Source organism: Ornithodoros turicata, chromosome 1 (assembly GCF_037126465.1).
Source record: "Ornithodoros turicata isolate Travis chromosome 1, ASM3712646v1, whole genome shotgun sequence".
NCBI lineage: Eukaryota > Metazoa > Arthropoda > Arachnida > Ixodida > Argasidae > Ornithodoros > Ornithodoros turicata.
Genome location: NC_088201.1, coordinates 113,965,071 through 113,977,957, shown reverse-complemented (window position 1 = coordinate 113,977,957; position 12,887 = coordinate 113,965,071). Strand labels below are relative to the sequence as shown.

At 45.8% G+C, this 12,887-nt stretch overlaps 1 protein-coding gene across 1 annotated transcript; it reads left to right on the top strand.

Annotated features, from left to right (window-relative positions):
* The first annotated feature begins 3,648 nt into the window (after positions 1–3,648).
* Positions 3,649–6,607, top strand: LOC135383713 (uncharacterized protein K02A2.6-like). Its single transcript, XM_064613065.1, has 3 exons — positions 3,649–4,227; positions 4,323–5,299; positions 5,674–6,607. The coding sequence occupies exons 1-3, from the start codon at positions 3,649–3,651 to the stop codon at positions 6,605–6,607; spliced, it is 2,490 nt and encodes an 829-aa protein (XP_064469135.1).
* The last annotated feature ends 6,280 nt before the right edge of the window (positions 6,608–12,887 follow it).

Here is a 12,887-nt window from a genome sequence, read left to right as displayed (position 1 = left end):
TGGACTGTGAAGGTTTGAAACCCAAGGGCAATTCGGGGAGGAAGACGGATTGTAGGTTCAAAAGTCAGGATAACGCTCCGTAACGGGGTGAACACATCACTGCCATCTTCTGCTAGGGAATGCCGAAGCTGTCGCCGTGCTGATAAAACCCCTGCGTCTTTAAGATAGAGCACGAGGTCGTCGTTCGAATACTCTCTTGGAACATCATATATCTAGACGCGTCAAGACGGCGCTACGTATGCGCGCGTGATCCTAGTGCCATTAGCGGCGACTACCAGTGAGAAGTAGCATGACCGTACCTGCAAGAGACTAAGACAGAAGGAACTCCTGCACCCTCTGCGGGCCTTGCTCATTAGTGGTGACGTCATCCCATTGTCCCAAGGTTACAGCATTTTTTTTTCACTAACGGTCGTCGCAAATTCCTAGGGACGAGATCCATCTGCAATGGGACCACAACCTGACGTGTTACTTCCTGCCCCAGGCATGCAGCTGCATGGTTCAAGAACGCGTACGGTTGCGCATCTAGACAGGAGACCTATTATTTATTGAATCACTATTCCAAGATTAATTTATTTATCTCACTATAACGTTGCATAAAAACAGAAAAACCATTGCAGAAAAGCACAAAACATCATGCATGAAATCTGATCGCAGGAATTAAGCATTTCGATCCCAAAGTCCTGCTAAATGAGGCTTATGAATACAGGAAAGAACAAAATATCCTAACATGTATCACCATGAATGATAAATACAACGAGCTCACCAAGACATGTCAGACGAGCTCACCGAGACGTCCGAAAGCCAATGCAGATAAATGAATAATGATGTTTTCTTCCTTCTGAATAAAGCCATGCAGTTGTCCCCCTTGCGGTTACTATCTGAACTAATTGAATCGCAATATTATTAAGAATCGTTATAGCGCTACTGCTATTCAAGGCAGCACTATCGACATCGTCAAGACAGTGCTTCAACAAGAATGTTTCTTGGCAAAAAGGAAAAAGACATACACAACCACATGCAGAAGGAAAGCATGTATCATAAGACAGAACAGGTCTGGGCACGTCAGGACATTGCTCAACGAGCACTGTCACGCCAGGAAAAGTCGCATGTTTGGCAGACAACAAGAAAAACGAAAAAAACACAGAGAAACACTTGAACAAAGTGAGAAACACACTCTCCAGTATCAAACTATTTCCGCGCACACACACACACACACACACACACATCTTATTCAAACGCAATGCTCATCGTAAATCCGTCTAGGACAATGTACACCTTCGACCAACCTCCCATTTTCTGATGCTGCGCTTTTTCTCCAGTAACGGTCAGTGCATTGCTACAGACCTGAAACACAGAGCCACTGCATGACGTCATCTCATCCTGTCTGAAGAGGTGCAGAGTGGGGTTAGGCAGCGGCAAAGACAAACCCTACTATTATTTATTGAATCACAAGGTTATTTCCTTTGGCCTACTCTTCATGATATTCACTCTTACATTAAAATTCAACCAAAAAAGCACTGTACATGAATGCTGATGTTAGCGATTAAGCATTTTAATCCAAAGGCTTAGCATAGTACCCACGGTGCTTTCAATCGTTAGAATCAGAACAGCAGTAAGCTATCACTGCCCTTTAAAATTATAATTGAGAGCCTGGAACACTCAACATCATTACCAGGCTTATGTAGTACATGGCGCACAACCTTTTCTATGCTCATATACTCGTTGTCTAAGGCTACACCTGCGAGCAAAAAGGCGCGAAAGCCTGGGGTACCATTCGCGCACGACGGAGCACCAGACAGAATGCCTTTACGGGAACAGATATATGATGTGACTGCATTCCTACTATATTAATGATTTTCGTCCTTGCTTTGCACTTTAGAAAAACTATCACAAAAAGCCCGTACTTAGTACTCACCTCAACTATAATTTTAGGAGACTTAAAATTCTACTTTATGTGGAAACTATAATCGCGCTATCTATAATCGCGCGAAACTATAATCCTGTTACTTGGATTACTATCAGTCAAGCGCTCCAAGTTTTTCTCTCTTGCCATCTCAGCCCACCGGGTCCTGTCATGCAGTGAAGCAGACTCACATCCAAAATAATTAATTTACATTGAGGGTGCATTGAGTGCTTCACAGGAATTTCTACCCTACTCTCAGATGCAAGCATTTCTGCACAGATACCTATAACTGCAAACAGCTTACTTCTTCAACATACCGACCTCCTAACAACATCTAACAAACAAACGAGCCCACTTCTCATGAATCCAGCTTTACAAAGCGGCTTTTTTTCTGCGTAAAAGCAGTGAAAAGACGAAAGAGCAGCGAATAATTCCACGCACTTGTGCTGGAATTGCTATGACGTCAAAAACCGAAGCATACTCTAATAAACTGAGACACCCATTTCTGGTATCAGATAATTCTTGCATAATGCTACATACACAATCGCATTGTCCCTGCGTAAAGAAGCGCAGGACAAGGGTACAAGAATTATCTTCAGCGAGGGAAAAGGCTTAAGACGGAGCGGTCAGGAATAATCGCAGAGTCACCGCACATCGCTACGAAACTCAACGGCAACAAGATATACACTGCTAAGCAAGTCCAGATATGCCATGATGACGTCACAAATAAGGAAAAAAGCACACACACATAGCAGCTCAGGGAGCACAAAGAGACGTGCTTTATAGGAATTTCTACTCCAGGCGATACCCACAGCTGCGATGGCCCTGCGTGCGTAAAGAAAGCACAGGCCAAGGGTATACACAAATTTCCTTAAGCGGTCAGGAATAATCCCAGCGTCACCGCAGATCGCTACGAAACCCAACGGCTGACACAAGATGGCAACAAGATACTAGCGACGGGTAAAGACTGCAACAAGAAAGACACTGCTAAACAGGGTGTACCCTGTTACCCACTCTTAATAATAAAACTTTTGAAATCCACGCTAAGAAATCCACCCTTCAAAATCCATCCCTTTGAAATTCACGCTGTCAAAATAAATCACATTGGGTCTATGCAGTCCAGTGTTAAGCATGGTTAGACGTGAGAAAATCAGTGTTTAAGAGGGTGACACTCCAGAATAACGAGTCTTTATGCAATTCTGTGTCGTATTCAGCATGTATCTGTGAATTATTCATTAATTTAATTAAGTTATAGGCGTAAATAACTCCACGTATGAATACTAGGAAAACAACGCTACAGCGGTTCGGCCGTTCAGCTACCATTGGGAACGAGGCTATCTGAGAAAATGGAGTAACGACGGAGCCGTGGCGTCGCGCAGAGCCGATAGCGCGCGAGTGTAAGAAGCACCATGATGATCGCTATGAATAAAGGATTCTGGAATGGGATACCTGGCTGATACCTGGCTTTCTTGAACACCGGGCAGGCCCCCCGTTCCATGGAGTCAATGGCGGCGGATGTTCGATAATTATATGCTTGCCATCGACGGAATATCCTACAGGACCGATCGTCAAAAGGCAATGCTCCTTCATCCTCTTGGAACAGAGGGACAAAGAATTTTCTACACGTTGTCAGTTGCTGCCGTGCCGTCGGAACAAAGCAGCGGAGGCTCCACCACAGCCACAGTAAATGTGCATAAGAAGCTTTGGCAACACTTGAAAAGCGGTATGCCGAGGGTTATAACGTTATGGTGGAGCGCAGAAAATTCCGTCAGCGTTCTCAGCTGCCGGACGAAGGTATCAAGGAATACGTGACTGCTCTTCGAGGTCTCGCCATTCCCTGCAATTACGGGACTATGCTTGACGAAACGCTACGGGACCAACTTGTGGACAAGGCCCTCCTGCCCCAAGTACGCGAGCGACTTTTACTGGAAGGATCAGCACTTACTTTGGAAAGGGCTACACAGATCGCGAGTCATGGTGAGCAGAGTCGCAAGGAAGCCCAGCGGATCTTGCAGGAGAATACAGCTGCGTTTGACAAAGTGTTCAAGAAGCCGTTCAAGAGATCGGCTGGCAAGCCCGCAACTCCCAAGCCCCAAGCTCAAGGGAAGAATGCAACTACTTGCTTTCGTTGTGGTTCAGCGTACCATCTGGCCAACTCGCAGGAATGCAAAGCCAGGTACAAAGAATTAAGTGCCAGAAAATTGGGCATTCCGGAGCCGTATGGCGAGGTGCAAAAAAGCAGCACCCTGCACCCTGACGTTCACCCTGCAGCCTGCGTCAATCGAACTTCACGACTATTCCAGGCAGGAGATCCCATTGAGAGGGTGCGTCATCCTACCTGTCAAGTACAAGACACGCAGCGCGACCCTTCGCTTTTACGTCGTACATCATGGAACGACACTGTTGGGACTCGACGCAGTTGCTGCTAGACTTGCGCATTGACGGGGCACTCTTACAGTTCCTGGAGACAGAAGTTACAAGCGGTGCTAGCGAGCGAATAGCAAAGTGCGAGTTTGCGAACCTGTTTTCACCGGAGCTGGGCCTAGCCAAAGGCTACGAGCACAAAGTCAAAGTACGGACAGACGTGCACCTTACAACTACTAAGCTTCGAATGCTACCCCTACAGATACGTGACGATGTGTCTAAAGAACTAAAGAAACTGCTGGATATGGACGTCATTGAGCCTATTGATGCATCGCCGTGGGTATCGCCACTTGTCGTGACCAAGAAAAAGGATGGTCGGATCAGGCTATGCGTAGATCTGCGGGCGCCAAACAAAGCTGTCGTGCCAGATTGCTACCCATTGCCGAATATGGAAGAGCTGCTGCACAAGTTATCCGGTGCAAATATATTTTCCAAGTTGGACTTAACAGCAGCATACTACCAGCTCTTACTAGCCGAAGAGAGCAGAGATCTCACTGCGTTTATAACGCACGAAGGGCTATTCCGGTACAAGAGATTGTGCTTCCGTCTGGCCTCCGCGTCATCTGCATTTCAGAAGCTTTTAGCTAATGTGCTGAAAGGATGTACAAGAGCGTTACACTATCTGGACGATATCATCATATTTGGGAAGAATGGAGAGCATGAACAGAATCTACGTTCAGTTTTGCAACGGATCTCTGATGCTGGGTTACAGTTAAATCACAAGTGCGTTTTTGGCGTCAACGAACTCTCTTTTATCGGTCACACAGTAAAGGAAGGAAAACTGTTTCCACTCGAGACCAACGTCAAAGCTATTTTAGAAGCCCCAGCACCATCAGATTTACGTACGCTGAGGTCATTTCTGGGAATGAGTGGCCACTACGCCAAATTCATAAAGAATTATGCACATGTGGTGGAACCTGTGCGTGAACTGCTGCGAGGCGCAGACGCTTTCCACTGGATACACGAGCTCAAGCAAGTTTTGAGAAGGTTAAAAGACTCATCTCCACATGTTCAGCCCTCAGCATGTTCCAGTCAGCATTACCTGTCACCGTCACTATAGACGCCTCCGCTTATGGGCTTGGTGCTGTTTTGCGTCAGCGGGATGACAGCATTTTCCGCACCGTATCATTCGCATCCCGTGCGTTAACTCCCCAAGAACGAAAATACTCAGCTGGAGAAAGAGACGCCCTCGCATGCATTTGGGCAGTTTAACACTGGCATGTATACCTTTCGGGTCGTCCGTTCACATTAGAGACTGATCACCAAGCCCTTCAGACGTTGTTAAACACTCAGGGCACCAGACACCGACCGCTACGAATATCACGATGGGTTTCACGGCTTCTCAGTTACAATTTCACTGTCGTCTACAAGAAAGGAAACGATAACGAAATTACTGACGCCTTGTCGCGACTGCCACTTCCACATCATGCACAGGAGCCCTTCGAAGACGACGTGGTGTGCATCGTCACAGAATGCATCTCAAAGGAGCAGCTCCAGCGTGAGACAACTTCCGACTCAGTAATGCAGGACGTTCTGCTCCACATACGAACAGAATGGCCTTGGAAAGCGTCTCTTCCAGACAACGCTGTGCCGTTCTTCAAGCTTCGCACGGAGCTGTCAGAAGTTGATGGACCACTGCTGCGCGGGGATAGGGTTGTTGTGCCACCTGCGTTAGCGTCACGGGTATTTGGCCTGGCGCATGAGGTACATCCGGGCATAGTGCGTACAAAGCAGCGCTTGCGTCAACTGTACTGGCGGCCTGCGATGGACCGCCACGTTGAAACTGCTATCAGGGGCTGCGACATATGTCAAACAGCGGACAAGTCCAGGAAGACGGCACCTGCTCCACTCACTTCTGTGAAACTTCCAGAGGGACCTTGGGAAAAGGTCAGCACGGACGTTGTTGGTCCTTTTGAAAAGTTCCCACAGAGCTGCCGGTACATGATCACCTTGATAGACTACCATAGCCGGTGGCCCGAAATGTGCTTTTCGAATACAGTCACAACTTCAACTGTTATCGTGTTTCTGCGCCAAATCTTCAGCAGGGAAGGTCACCCCGTTGAAATTATGACTGATAACGGCTGCCAATTTATTTCCCACGAGTTTCGTGCTTTTCTCCAAGAACGAGGAATTCGTCACATACGCTCCTCAGTCTACCATCCACAAAGAAATGGCATGATCGAGAGGTTCAACAAGGTACTAAAAAGTTTCGTCCAAGTGGCGCAGTTAGAGAACCGTCCAATCAAAGAGGCCGTACTGGAATATATCGGGGGTGTATAGTGCTACACCTCACGCGTCAACGGGACTAGCTCCAGCTTTTCTGTTACATGGAAGAGACATACAACACGACGGAATACCATGGGTTTTCCAACACGAAAATTTTTGACCGAGCCAGCATCGGAAATGAATCGCCTCCGTGAAAGAATTGAGAAGAAGCAAGCCCGTCCTAAAGCTTACGTTGATAAAAAAAGAAGCGCAAAGCAACAACACTTCGAACCAGGCGACTTTGTGCATGTCAAGCTTCCTGGACATATCTATAAAGGTCAACTCCAGTACTCCGAACCGAGGAAGATCATCGAAAAACGGAGCAACAATTCGTTCCTTCTAGACGATAACAGAATTTAGAAGAGCAGCAAGCTTTCTAAGGTTCCGAAAGAAGCGTTGCCAAAACTACTGCGAAGGCCCATTTCCGGATCGGATGGAACATCAGTGGCTATGTACTGGAACGTACCTACGGATGAAACCCCTCATCAGACTTCTTCAGACCCCAGTTGGCCGGATCACAACGGATGTGGGTCCGGGGCCGCCACAGCCCAGTCCAGGCAAGCTGACGACGAACGTGCTCAAAACTCTGCCACCACGAGCGGAACGAGTTAGCAAACGAAGACGGACAAGGTGGACGTCCCTCCTCAGGAAGTGCAGCTTAGACGTAGCTCAAGAACGAGGAAGCGACCTCAACGTTTCGGTTTTTGTTGAATGGGTTTATTGTGTGTGTTAAAGTTGTTTTTGTCGCGAGGGGTAAATGTGGTGTCGCGCAGAGCCGATAGCGCGCGAGTGTAAGAAGCAACATGATGATCGCTATTAATAAAGGATTCTGGAATGGGATGCCTGGCTGAGCAGACACAACATGAGCCGCATGGTTCGTATTCTCTTGCGGATGTGCTGCATAAAAAGGATAATCACTGCAAGCTCTAATAAAGCGTATGTTTCTTCTGCCGATTTCGTCAGGTAATTTTCAGACGTGTAACCACTTGGTGTGCTAACACGCGTGCAACTCATGAAGGAATTCATGGGTGAAGTGACATTGATGCGGTCGTAGCTGTTTTGGACAGGAAATCGGGTAGCGAAAAATGTCCAGGATGAGCAACATATAAAAGGTACCGCAAAACTGCTATGTCAACCATTTGTCACGACGTTAATCACGTAAACATCATGTAAACGTCTCCTGCTTTCCTCGGCCTCAGCCTACGAAGAACCGCTAATGTTTTGTTTGATAAGTGCCGCGAAAAGTGGTTCAGCAAGGTAAAGCCACGGTCCCTTGACGCTATCAAGGGACCGTGGTAATGCTGTGCCGGGAACTCCGTCATAGGAGGGAGGTGTTTAATTAGATCACAGTGAAAGAAAGCAAAGGACTGTTACTGGTCATGTAGAAAGCATATCTCGTTGACCCACAGATCAATGGATTGTACAAATTGTCTTCCTCTCAATGGACAACTGACATTTTCCTTCCGTCTATACTAAGAAATGCTGACCCAGAGCTTGGTTTCTGGATGCCGCAAAACACTTCTCGCCGAGGTGGTGCACTGTGACTTATGAACTGTGACTCAATAGGGCATTTACAGCTCAGTGGCATTACCACCTGAGGCAAGTTGACGGCCTCGGATGCTGTCACTGTAGTGCTGTAGAAGACCCAGAGCATGTTCTTCGTCATTGCACACACTACCGAGCTTTCCAAACTGCCATTTTTCGGATCCCTCAATAATCTGGACTCCTGCATCTCTCTTTAAAATTGCTTGGGCTATAGCTAAACCGCGCCCACAAATGCCTGCCCTCAAAGCTCTTTTGACAATTTTGGAATCCATGGGACATTCCGAATGTCGGGTGCCCATTCAGAGACCACCGTAATCACCTCAAGACCGTTCGTTTTAGGCGCCACCTTGTCGCTCCTAGATTTGAGCGTAGCGCAACTGTACCAAATTGGTGGCGCTGTTGAACAGTATGATGTCATGGTTTACAAACCGGAAGAGATCTATTGATGAAGCAGGATGTAATGTCCACATACTTCTGTGCGTTCTCTCCATTTTCAAGCTCTCTGTGTTTCCTGTGCTACTTCTGCAGCTGTCCTGGGGGAGATTCAACCCATAAATTTGGGAAACAGTACTTATTTTGCCCCCATTCACCATACCCAAACCACAATATGACAACATGTGTGGCCTGTTTGTTCAGCCTTTTACAAACTTATTTATACATACTCCAGCCAATATCATGGCTATGGCAGGAACAAGCAGTCTGTAAAGAATTGTTCAAAGTATGTTCCCTGTTTCCATCACCAACATGTTTGGTAATTTATTTTATTTATTTATTTATGATACCCTCAGGGCTTTGAGCATTACAGAGGGGAGGGGCGTATGTAACAATAAGTTCAAATATAAGAGGATGCATACAGAAGACACAAAACAATGAAAAATTAGACAAAAAAAGGAAAAAAATAATCACTATGTGGCGTTCAGATGATTACAAAGAGCATTCTTAAATAATGAAGGGGCAGTAATGGATGAAATAGAGCCGGGAAGGCGGTTCCACTCGAGTGAGGTTTTGGGCAGAAATCACTGAAAGTATACGTTAGTAGTGCAAAAGGGAATGCCAACCTTCTGTACATTGTCCAGCCGTGAAGAGATATGTGACGGACAAGAAATTAAAGAGTGTCGGAGGATATCGTTATGATAAAAAATTTTGTGAAATAGACAAAGACGAGTAACATTGCGTCGAACTGAGAGATGAGATAGGTTAAGACTAGCTTTCATGGAGGTAACACTGGCTGTCCTGGCATAATTACCGAGAATGAACCGTGCTGCGCGGTTTTGTACACTTTCCACTTGAGCAATGAGTGTCGCCTGTCCCGGGTCCCACACAGAAGCAGCATATTCGAGCTTCGGAAGCACGAGGGTTCGGTATAACATGAGCTTTAGATTTAGTGGACCAAGGCTGTAATTACGGCGGATGTACCCTAGAGTGCATGTGGCGTTTTTGGTTATATACTCGATGTGTGGTTTCCAGGATAGGTTAGAAGATATGAAAATGCCAAGATATTTATATGTAGAAACACGTTCCAATGCAGTGTTATTAATCATGTATGTATGACAAGGTTCGTTGTTGCGGCATATTCTCATGTGCTTACACTTTCCGAGGTTTAGTTCCATGTGCCACGTGGAGCACCATGTTAGTAGCGTATCGAGGTCTTTTTGTAATAAGTCAGAGTCAGAAGCCGTAGTTACTTTTCGATAGATAACACAATCGTCGGCGTAGAGACGAACAGAAGAGGAGAAGAGGTTAGGAAGGTCGTTGATATAGATAAGAAAAAGGGGCCGAGAACGGAGCCTTGCGGTACACCAGATAAGACAGAAGCTATGTTTGAATTCCCATTGTTAGTAACGACATACTGCAAGCGATCAGATAAGAAAGAGTGAATGAGTAATTGTAGAAGGCAAAAAGCTGTACTTAAAAACGTTGATACCTGAACAGAGGGCACAATATTCAGATGATGCACAGTCTTGTGAAGAGGATCCTGGGACGACAAACTATGAATCCTCTAAGCTGACCCTCAGCATACTGTTTAGTGATAGACCTAACAGCCTTCAACTGAACCATTTCCAAATGGTTTCCAAGGCACTTTGTACAAGGGTTTTGTATGCCAACAGCGTAGTGTCTGCGAAAGGTAGCTTTCGTGTGCACGTCAAGACAACAATTTTTAAGAGCTAAGACATTTTTGAAGACACGTAACTAATGTGTGATTTCAACTAAAGATCGGAAGAGAGCTGCACTCCTAAATACGAGAAACCCTAAACTCAATTAATAGTAGGACCGAAATTACAAGGAAATATATGAGGTTTGTCTTGTTCACAAAAGAAATCATTGCACACTCTGCAAAGTTCATCTGTACTTGCCATGGCCTACATCAATTGTACACACTGCAAACGACTCATTGAGCATAGTCGGTCCGCGGTACGGAAAGTGAAACGCATCATTGCCCATTGTGAACATGGTCATGCAACAGTGCTTGTGGTTTTCCATTTCTCACTAGTTTCTTTTATCACTTTGTTATGAGATGACTAATGCTTTGGCTATTCAACACGCACATAATTATACTTTAGAACAACTTGTTTGCAAAGCATATGTACTCGTATGCACTTCCTTTAATCGCTCCAGGAGTCTTTCTCTCTAGTACACCCTTAACACAGGAACGTAGATGTGCACCCAATTCACACCCATCTATGAGAAGATCGGCCTCGAAGGGGTGTAATATGAGTGTGACCTGGGTGTATATCGATATGAAGATTCACCCGTCTTACTCTAACATAGCTGTAAAAAAATGTGTGTAGGAGTGTGAAAAACAAGTGAATAAGAGAGAACTGATGTTCTGAGGCTGGAACAACATAGAAAGGACAAACACATACAAAGCCTCAAATTGCCTAAGAAATGAACGATGAAAGATGAAAGTCACTGAAAAGGTTAACCAGCTGTAGGACTCGAACTCCCATCTTCTGGATTACCGGTCCAGGGCTCTACCAATTGAGCTAAGCTAACACGCCTTCTCAGCGACTTCCAAGGGTGCGTCATCTGAAGGGACAAACCAGTCACTCTCTCTCACTCATCCTCCTTTCACTCTTACAGTTTTGCTCACACATACACACCTACATACGACGGGATCGACGCAAGCGGCAACTGTTGAACAAAATAGAACTGATGTTCTGAGGCTGAACAACATAGAAAGGACAAACACGTACAATGACGCACCCTTGGAAGTCGCTGAGAAGGCGTGTTAGCTTCGCTCAATTGGTAGAGCCCTGGACCGGTAATCCAGAATACGTGGGTTCGAGTCCTACAGCTGGCTAACAGTTTCAGTGACTTTCATCTTTCAAGTGAAAAAACACTGTGCAGTGAAAATGTTATCTGCAGCTCACATCGAGTAAAAACTCGAATGGCCTCGATGATTTACTTTGTGAGTCTCAACTTTGCGTCAGTGGCTGCTCGATCTCACACCTTGCACAAGAAAAACGTCCCCTTTGCGAGTCAAACCATGGGAAATGATGTGTGAATGTCCGTCCAAAATGACTGCCCTAATGCAAAAATTACTTTGCTATGGAATTAGAGGCCTGAATTTAATAAGAAATTATCTCAGCCACCGTTATCGAGGAGTACAAATTGAAAGAGGGGTGTCATCGTTGCAAAGTATAAAACATGGCGTGCCTCAAAGCAGCATTTTAGGCCCGCTATTATTTAATATATAGGGAAATGACCTAGTAACTATGGATAATACACTTGATTATGTTATTTACACTAATGACACAAGCTTCTTTCTGCCAGGGACAGACGTAGCTGATACTGTAACGGCAGCCAACAGTGTGTTAAGTGAGTTACATAACTCTCTGCTAATTCTCTGGAAATAAATTGTACTAACACTGATGCTATTCTGTTTCGACCTAAACGGGCTGTATGTGCTAAGCTAGGTGCCTTGCGCCTAAATAATATTGAGATTACTATCTCGAGAGAGGCAAAAACACTTGGAGTGTTTCTAGTGAACACATGCTATGCGATAGCCATACTGATCATTCACGAACAAAACTAAGTAAGGCCTTGGGTTTATTGAGGAAATGTTATTTTTTGCTAGTTCCACAAACGCTGTTACTGTATAAGAGTCTCCTCGAGTCACACTTGAGGTTTCACGTAGCCTGGGGTACTAGCACCAAAAGTTCTAGTAAACAGCTAGTAACATTGCAGAAAAATGCTTTGCGCGCCCTGGCAAATTTATCATATAATTCTCATACTTCCGAATTGTTTCAGAAATTGAATGTTATCCAGTACACCTTGCTTTATGAAGATCTACTCTTACTGTCGTACAAATACGAAATTCATAGGAACGCGATAAGGATGAGTGAAGGCGCGAGACTGCACTAATGCATTTGTCCCAGAGTTTCACAAGGGCTTGATGGCAGCAGCGTAGACACCCTTACCGGCGCGTAGCAGCCATGATTAGACTGCATTCTTGGCCTTGTCGTCGCAGATGAAGTGGCGGCCCCCAAGGAACCCCTTCAGTGGCCCGAAGAGATGGAAATCGCTGGGGGCGAGGTCTGGACTGTAAGGGGGATGTGGCAGCAACTCCCAGCCAAGTTCCGGTAAGGTACGTGTCGTGAGATGCGCTGTATGCGGGCGTGCATTTTCCTGTAGGAGGAGGACTCCTTTGGTGATGAGGCCCGGCCGCTTTTGCTTCAGCGCCTTATGCACATCCCTGAGAACCTGGCAGTAATATGCACTATTGATGGTGGTACCACTGGGCAGAAAT

Excerpts from the sequence above, each read along its gene's own strand:
- LOC135383713 (XM_064613065.1), top strand. The coding sequence starts at position 3,649 with ATGGTGGAGCGCAGAAAATTCCGTCAGCGTTCTCAGCTGCCGGACGAA. Across the intron at positions 4,228-4,322 it reads CAGGAGATCCCATTGAGAGG|TTGCTGCTAGACTTGCGCAT; the intron begins GTGCGTCATCCT and ends GACTCGACGCAG. Across the intron at positions 5,300-5,673 it reads CACTGGATACACGAGCTCAA|TTACAATTTCACTGTCGTCT; the intron begins GCAAGTTTTGAG and ends ACGGCTTCTCAG.